At 48.5% G+C, this 7769-nt stretch overlaps 1 protein-coding gene across 3 annotated transcripts; it reads right to left on the bottom strand.

The window, feature by feature from the left end:
- Positions 1-115: 115 nt before the first annotated feature.
- Positions 116-5641, bottom strand: SPATA24 (spermatogenesis associated 24). 3 transcript variants are annotated; one of them, XM_010971712.3, is made up of 6 exons: positions 5384-5641; positions 4035-4100; positions 3681-3811; positions 3525-3595; positions 801-903; positions 531-693 (listed from the first exon to the last, which is right to left on the bottom strand). In XM_010971712.3, the coding sequence occupies exons 1-6, from the start codon at positions 5498-5500 to the stop codon at positions 564-566; spliced, it is 618 nt and encodes a 205-aa protein (XP_010970014.1). In that variant the 5' UTR covers positions 5501-5641; the 3' UTR covers positions 531-563. The 3 variants fall into 3 exon arrangements, with proteins under 3 accessions (XP_074216855.1, XP_010970014.1, XP_045363844.1); XM_074360754.1 differs by lacking the exon at positions 801-903 and having other exon boundaries at positions 116-693; XM_045507888.2 differs by lacking the exon at positions 4035-4100.
- Between the last annotated feature and the right edge of the window lie 2128 nt (positions 5642-7769).

Genomic DNA, 7769 nt, shown 5'->3' on the forward strand with positions numbered 1-7769 from the left:
GAACTCTCTGGTCAGCCCTTCTCACAGATGCATACACAACACACACACACACAAAGCCCTTCAAGTTGGGAGTTAAATCTACCAGGGTGCTGGAAGTGTTACTGGGATAACCAGGGCTGTTTACATATGGAGGGATTTAATACCAAGAGTACAAAAGGCCAATGCCTACTAGACAACCAAGTAATCCTTCCCTATTCTACAGCCGTGTACCTCCATGGACCGCCACTGCTTCCTGAGGGAAGTAGCAGGTGCTGGAGACTTGAGCAGCATCCTCAGACTTCTGAGCCCAGGAGTGGCCTGGCAGGTGGTGATCCAAGGCCTGTTCCCCACCCAGTCCCTGGTAACTTGATTCTCACTTGGGTCACCCAAGTCCAAAAGGCAGGCAGGGAGAAGGAAGAAGAGTGTCTTTTGCCTCTTACCCTGCCTCTTCCCTGGGGCTTGGGCCACTGGTGAGGCCTGAGGGAGGTTACCCACAGGAATAGGAAGGGTCAGGATGGGGATTCCACAGCAGAGAAGGCAGAGGTCGGGCATTACAGCCAGAGAACAGAAAGGCGACGGCCATTTTATTTTTCCCTGGCACGCTGGTGGCTCCGGGCCTGACGTGTCCCTGAGGCTTTCTTATGCTTCTGGTCCAGCACCTGGGCCATATAGTTCTCCTGCTGCTTCTGGATCCGGAAGTCAGACATGTGATTCCTGCAACGGAGCCAGCTGGGCGTGGGCTGGGGACAGCCCAGGGTAGGGGCCAGAGGTCTGGCTCCCCACTTCCTTCAACAACCCCCAGCCTGACCCGAACCCCTCACCTGAAGATCTCTTTCTGCTGGCTGATAACATGCTGCAACTCTTTAATCTCATTCTCTTTGCCATTAAGTATATCTTCTTGCTTTATAATGTGAGACTCAATTTCTGTGGGGGAGAGAGGCAGGGAGGAGTGGTTCCCATCCCATGGGCTCTTTCCTGAGATAAGGAATTCCCTCATGGGTCTTTTCAGAACTTGGCTCCCTCCACCCAGGGGTTCTCCATGAATGGTTGCTAATACCTTAGTAAGAATGAGTCTTTTATGGAGTCCTGATGGGGTGGGGCTGGGGAGTCACAACATTTTGATGAATGTATCTGTGACTTCACAATTCTATTCTGGACCAGGTGACTCACATGAGGGCGTGCAAAGGCCCTTGGAGAGAGATGGGCAAAGGCAAGAGGATGAACAGCTCCTGCCCTCAACTCCTGCAGCTCTTTAGAGCTATCACCTCCTTGGAGAGACCCTTCCTATTCTAAAATTACATCCCTTCCCAATACATTCTATCCCTTTTTCCTGCTGTATTTTTCTTCTTAGCACTTATCTCACAAACCATGGATTTTACTCACTTGTCTTTTCCCCTACTAGGATGTAAGGTCCACAAAGACAAGGATTTTTGTTTTATTCACTGCCTTAACCCTAATGCCTAAAACAGTATCTGGCACATAGTAGATGCACAATACATTTATTTGTGGAATGAATAAACAGGATGTCCCCTGGGGGGCTATGTCTCAGAAACATCACCTAATTCAGTCATCTCAATCCAACCAGACCTCCTGAAGGTCAGCTGGATGCCCAGTTCTGTGCCAGGGCTTCAGGAAAGAACACAGAGGAGTGAGGAGGAGCCAGAGAGACAGAATGACAAAACTTATCCCCAAATTAAGTGCTCATTAGATGCAAGGATGATTTTTGTGTCTTGGGTTAAAATCCAATGAGGCTGTAGGGATCTGGGGTTGCTTCATTTACACAACTATCCCTCGGGGAGCACTCGAAAATTCTGATCCTTGAAGGAAGAAAATCCTGCTGCCTTTAAAGGTTGGACAAAGATTAACTAGAACATAAACTCTAAAAATGCAGAAATGTTGAAGCATTTAAGGTTTCAGAAGAGAAGATATGGTAAAAAGTTAAGGCACAGCGTGGAAAAGAGGAGAAACACTGGTGAAGGAAAAGAATGAAAACATTAGCTCACTGGGTCACAGGACCAGGACTGAAACTCCTTCCCCAGGTCACCCAGCCAATCCAAACCGATTGCTTGTGAAGTTCTTATGGGGAGAAAGAAATCAGAAATTTGTGTGAATCCTTTAAAATAAATGAGGGATAAATTTGAAATAAATGGCACCCCAAAAAACCAAACTGAAACCAAAGTTGGCAGGAGGAGGACACAGGCCAGGGGGTGGCTCAGGTCACCAGATTTGCTCAGGTGACGGCTTGTACCCTACTGGAGGGGTTCAGAACATTCCTGGGGGAATGCAGCCAGGCTTCGTCTCTGTGACTCACAGAAACTTACCATAAGCAGACAGAGACCCGAGGCCTTGGCTGATCTCTAGGAAATGCCCCAGAGGAAGGGCCTCCAGGACCATCAGGGAAGAACCCTAGATTCCTTTCAGGGAAGTAGGGGCAATGCCCAGGGAAGTGGGAAGGACTATGGGACTAGCATCCTTGGGTTTTGAGGCAGTGTCTGCCTTTTGGGCCCCAGGAGGCCCTAACAGGAACCCCTGATCAAACAACCATGACGCCTGTTAGTCCACTTAGCCAGATCAAGATGGCAGCCTGCTGGCATCTTACCAGTGAGGGTACTCACCAGGGGAGAGAGAAGGCAGCATTGGTGGGTAGCGGGTGCCCAATGCTCCAGGTGGGGGCCCTTCAGAAGAAATCCTGAACCTCTTTTGGGTTTGAACTTTGGCCTACTCAAAATGCTTCAGTGAATGAAGATGTTGCATATGGAATTCAAATCTACTTCTTAAACTAGGTACAGGGAGCTTAGCATTCTGGGAAAAGTAAAGGGGTTCCTGAGGTCCGGAGATACTGGGTAGCTGACTGAAAGTGCCCCACAATTCACAGCACCAACTGAGCCAACAAGAGTCCAAAGGCATCTGCACAGAGCAGACATATGGCCTACGGACATATTTTCCTTGGCCCATACAATACTTAAAAAGTTTCTAAATCAGTTGCCAAGACTAAAAAGTCAGAAAAGCTTCCATTAAAATCTGGTTTCCAGTTTCTTTTTGAAAGATCTGATAGTACTGGGCCCCTATTCCCACAGTAGAGGCACTAAGCCCTTGAGGTGGAGTACAGCTATCCACATTTTCAGTTCCTACTCCTCCCTGTTGGGTCCCCAACCCTGACACTAGGGGTCAGCTTCCAAATAGGACTGTGCCCCCCCTGTTGTTCCTCTGGTAACAGAGTTATGAGTAAAATACACTATTTCTAATATTCACTAAAAGTGGGAAAACAAAAAGGTGGACTAAGAAGGTTGTATGTTTCAAGAAAAATGGGAGCGAGCCCGTTTCTTTATGGCCACGAAGAATATTGTACACCAATCGCTTCCCTCATTTCCGTGGCCTGCCTGGTCCCTGAAGGCCTTTGCGAAGGTGTGGCCCGCCTGGGCTTGCCTGTATCCTCAGCCGGGGACAGAAGTTGGGGTGAAACCCTGCCCTGGACACAGGCACTGGGCAGTTAGGGAAGAGCCCATGTATGTAAGCGTGGGAGGGAGCTCGGGCCTCCCGCCTACCATTGCACTTGGTGATGAGCTGGTCCTTCTTGCTGGACTCCTGCAGGGCTCTGCTCTTGACACTGGAGAGCCTGAGTGGAGAAGATGAGAAAGGGTGGGAAGGCTGATGGGCAGATGGGAACCCCAACCCTTCCCCCACTACCAAGGCCCACTCACGCCTTTTCAAAGGCCAGCTTCTCTTTCTCCAGCTGTTTAGACAGCACCTCTACCTCTCCAAGGGCAAACTGCAACTTCTCCTCTTCCTTGGCCAGGAGGACCTTGGTCTTGGCATGGGCAGCTTTCTCTTCCTGCAGGGGCAGCAGCAGTGACCTCATTACCCCAAGCTACATTGGGTCTCCTAGGCTCCCTTAACCAACCCTCTTTCTCAGAGGGGCACAAAGAAGCCAGGGTGCAGGGATATTCACTACTGGGGCTGGAAGCTCTCAGAGGCCAATACTCAATGACTCTGCCCAACCACAGTGATCCTGGGAAATGAGGGAAAATTAGGAGCCAGCAGAGGCCATTACTTACCACCAGCTTTTTCTCCACTGCCTGGAACTCTTCCTTACTGACAAAATTTTCATCCTGGAGAACCATCTGCAACAGAGCCTGGCTCAGGGAGGGCCTGGGGCTGGGCTGGGAGGGGTGTTCTCTAGGGACCAGGAGCAAGGATGATAATGGGATGATGCCCAGGACACCCAGGATGATACTGGGGCCCAGGGAAGGGAGAGTTCACTTTCATGAGATTGACTGAGGCTCAGCTCTAGGTCCTGCCCTCAGGGAGCAACCAATCTCATGGAGGATATAGCCCATGGCCACCATTTCTAACAGTATGTGTGCTATGATGGAGGAACGCAAAGGGCTGTGGTGCCCAGAGGCCCCTGACCCAGCCTGGGGAAGGGTCAGAACTGCTTCAAGGGAAGAGGGTGTCAGACCTGAGATTTGACTATTAAATAGGGTTGGCCAGAAAGATAAAAGAGAAAAGTGTTCCAGACAAAGGGAACATGCATGCAAAGGCCAGCTGCCAACACAGAGACCTGGGTACCTAAAGGCTCCACAAGATTCAGTGCCCAGAGCTGCATACAACCATTAGAGTCAGAAACAGATGTGTAGTCAGTTTTATATATCCAGGGGAGGGGGTATCTCAGTGGTAGAGTGCATGCCTAGCATGCACAAGGTCCTGGGTTCAATCCCCAGTACCACCATTAAAAATAAGTAAATAAATAAACCTAATTACCTACCCCACGCCCCCCCCCCCAAAGTTTTATATTTCCCAACCTTCTTATCAAGATGAAAAACAAAACCAGAAAAACCATAAACTCTTAGTTGGCCAGGATTCTACCATGCCTGTCCAGGTAATCTACGGCTCCAATGCTTTGCACCCATGAACTGGGGTTTGATTGGCAAGTCAAAAATAAAGGGACATAAAGGAGTTGGAAGCCCTTAAGTTAACGTGTGAAGAGCCAATTCTGTGCTTACTGCACTCAGCATGGGGAGGAGATTCCAAAATAGGAATGATGTTACAGTTTTTCGGTACGCAAGAGCCTTGGGAAGTCAGTGAAGACATCTCCAGTTAGAAATGGGGAAACTGAAGCTTAGTGAATAAACTGGGGGCATATCTACTAGGCCCTGTATAATCAGGCAAATAGAGTAGAGAATAACTTGATTTTGTCTAAAATTCCCCGGTAAATATTCATAAGACCCTGCACCTTTTTGGCTCCATCCCTATCAGCCAGAACACATCCGTGCCCCGCCTCCTCCTGATGACGCCACTGGCATTGTGCTCTCGGCAGGCCCCTGGCATAGGGACAGGGTCTGGCACCGCCCCCACTATTTAGGCGTCCATTCCGGCCTCTCCCCCAGCTCTTCTGGCTGCGTACCACGTTCCTCAGCTGGTGGATCAGTTCCTCCTGAGACTCAATCACGTCCCGCAGTTGATCGAAGGCGAGACACACCGATCCTGACCCCCCCTGCGACCACCCGACGGGTGTCGCCATCTTTCACCCCCGCCAGCTCGTTGGAAATGGCTGCCGGGGGCTGCCTCACCACCGTCGCCCACCAATGAGAATGCGACGCCACGCAGCACCTTGGCAACCGCGGGCGGGGACTTCCTTTGTTAGCAAGGCTGGGGCCCGCCTCTTAAAGGAACCGCCCTCTTAAAGGAGCTGCCTGGGGCAGAGCTTCTCCAACATCATTAGGAATTTAAATGTATAGGGAATGTGCACATCTATTATATCGTGTGTTTCTCACGCAGCTCTGAGGAGACAGATCCTGGCTTATACTCACTCTAATGTCTAATCATCGGCTGATGAGCAGGCAACACTCAGACACAAGCCCCCAACCTTCACCCATTAAGCTGAAACACCATCAAACAAGAGTCAGCCCCTGCATCTGTAGCTTCACATGTTTCTTTATCTCACTATAATCTCTAAATTTTCCCCATGAGTTTGAGACTCTGGCCTCCTGTGATCTCTCTTTCTCCTAGGAACACACTTAGTACTTAGGGGGTCTGAGCCTAAGCAATGAAGGGAAGCTCAGGAATAGAAAAGGAGAGTGGAGTGGCTTCATCAGAGATAAAAGTACTCATACTCTGGTACCAGGCTCTGGGTAGCCACGCTGGAGCCAGGTACCGCCAGATCAAAGTGCTGGGGGGCCCTGAAGAACCTGAAGAGATTAGAGCTGAAGTCAGCCATGAAGGAGACTTGTAAAATGGAGGCAGGAAAGGATAAGATGTTCACACATCTCCACCAATCCCTGTTGAGGGCTTTTTTTTGAAATCCAAATAAGATTAAGCTTGGAGAAAACCAGAACTAATATTTATCAATTACTCACTATTTCGTGACACGTTTATGTCTTGTTAGTATTATTTCACATGATCCTTATAATAACCTTGGGAACTAGATTCCAGATATCCCCATTTTACAGATGAGGAAATATAGGTTCTATGAGAATGAATAACCCAGTAAGCCAGGGTCACCCAAGCTAGTAAACCTTAGAACTGGTCTGTGAGGGGGGCAGTTTGATTACAGAGTCCATGTACTATGATGCTGTGCTGCATTTTGGTTGAACATAATGGATTCTAAAGTTAATGAATTTGAAATCCACAAGCAGGAAATGACTGTATTAAAAACGAGTTTGGAAAAAATGTTGTCAATGGCCACAAAGGGAGGTTGACATTTTAGGTAAGCCACTCAGGCTGCTCTCCTCAGCTCTCTAGGTGCCTCTTTTTGGTTGGATGTTGTGACCTGACAAACATGATCATTCCTGTGGATCTCCCAGTGGAAGCCCTTGTTTTATCTTTCCTCTTTTCTTGTGTCTGTTCTCATATCCTTGAGGGCAAGGCCATCTCTGTTGATGAATCTTTTTTTTTTTTTTAACATTTTTTATTGATTTATAATCAAGTTGATGAATCTTTAAGGGCCTAGAGCCATAGAGTCCAACAGAACTTCCGTGATGGAAATGTTCTGCACTGTCCAATACCATCAGCCCCTAGCCACAGAGGACTCCGCAGCACTTGAAATGTGGCTCATGTGACTGAGGAATGGCTTTCTAAATTTTAAAACATTCTAATAAGATAACAAAAAACAAAACCCAAAAACTTGTCCAGTGGACAAGGCAGTAGTATCCAAGAGACACATCATCCATGTAACTAACCCTAGAAACTGAAGTGTTCACTCAGAAGGAAAAAATTAAATTTAAATAGCCATATGTGGCTAGTGGCTACTGTATTGGATAGTGTAGGCCTAGAGTGTGCTGTGTAGTTTATATGCCTCAGCACAGAACCCTCTGGGAATTTTGTCTTTCAAATGGGAATATTCACCCGAATCACTCTTGAAAAGGCTGCACAGTGCTCTCGGGCAGCGAGCCCTGAATCTCATGAACCGTGCCCCCTCTCTAGGGTCTTTCATGAGGTGCTACTGGATGTCCCTTGCCACTCAACATTCATCTCCGCCAGCTGAAATAGGTTGCCCTTCACATTTAGGGCAAAACCCTGGAGTGCAGTAGGCTCCAGCAGCCAGTTCCCAGGAGATGGGAAGTTGTGAGCAAGAACAGAACCCTAGATCCAGGTCCACACCCTCCACGGACATGAGGGATGGTAATCCTGGTTGGAAACTGCCACAGACTCCCATTCTATATGTCAACAAACACTACAGGCTCCTGCCAATCTGGGCCCAGTAAGGCTCAGGATAACATGACATCACAGATAGCTCTGTGATCCTGCTCTGGGAAGGGCTTCACAGGGTTGTCATCCTGGTTGATGTTCTC

The sequence above is a fragment of the Camelus bactrianus genome, chromosome 3, assembly GCF_048773025.1.
Source record: "Camelus bactrianus isolate YW-2024 breed Bactrian camel chromosome 3, ASM4877302v1, whole genome shotgun sequence".
NCBI lineage: Eukaryota > Metazoa > Chordata > Mammalia > Artiodactyla > Camelidae > Camelus > Camelus bactrianus.

Bases quoted from the DNA above. Each gene is read 5' to 3' on its own strand.
- SPATA24 (XM_010971712.3), bottom strand. From the start codon at position 5,500: ATGGCGACACCCGTCGGGTGGTCGCAGGGGGGGTCAGGATCGGTGTGT. The intron at 3,596-3,680 runs GTGAGTGGGCCT...TTCTCCACTCAG, and splicing joins AAGCTGGCCTTTGAAAAGGC to GCTCTCCAGTGTCAAGAGCA. The intron at 694-800 runs GTGAGGGGTTCG...GCTCCGTTGCAG, and splicing joins CAGCAGAAAGAGATCTTCAG to GAATCACATGTCTGACTTCC.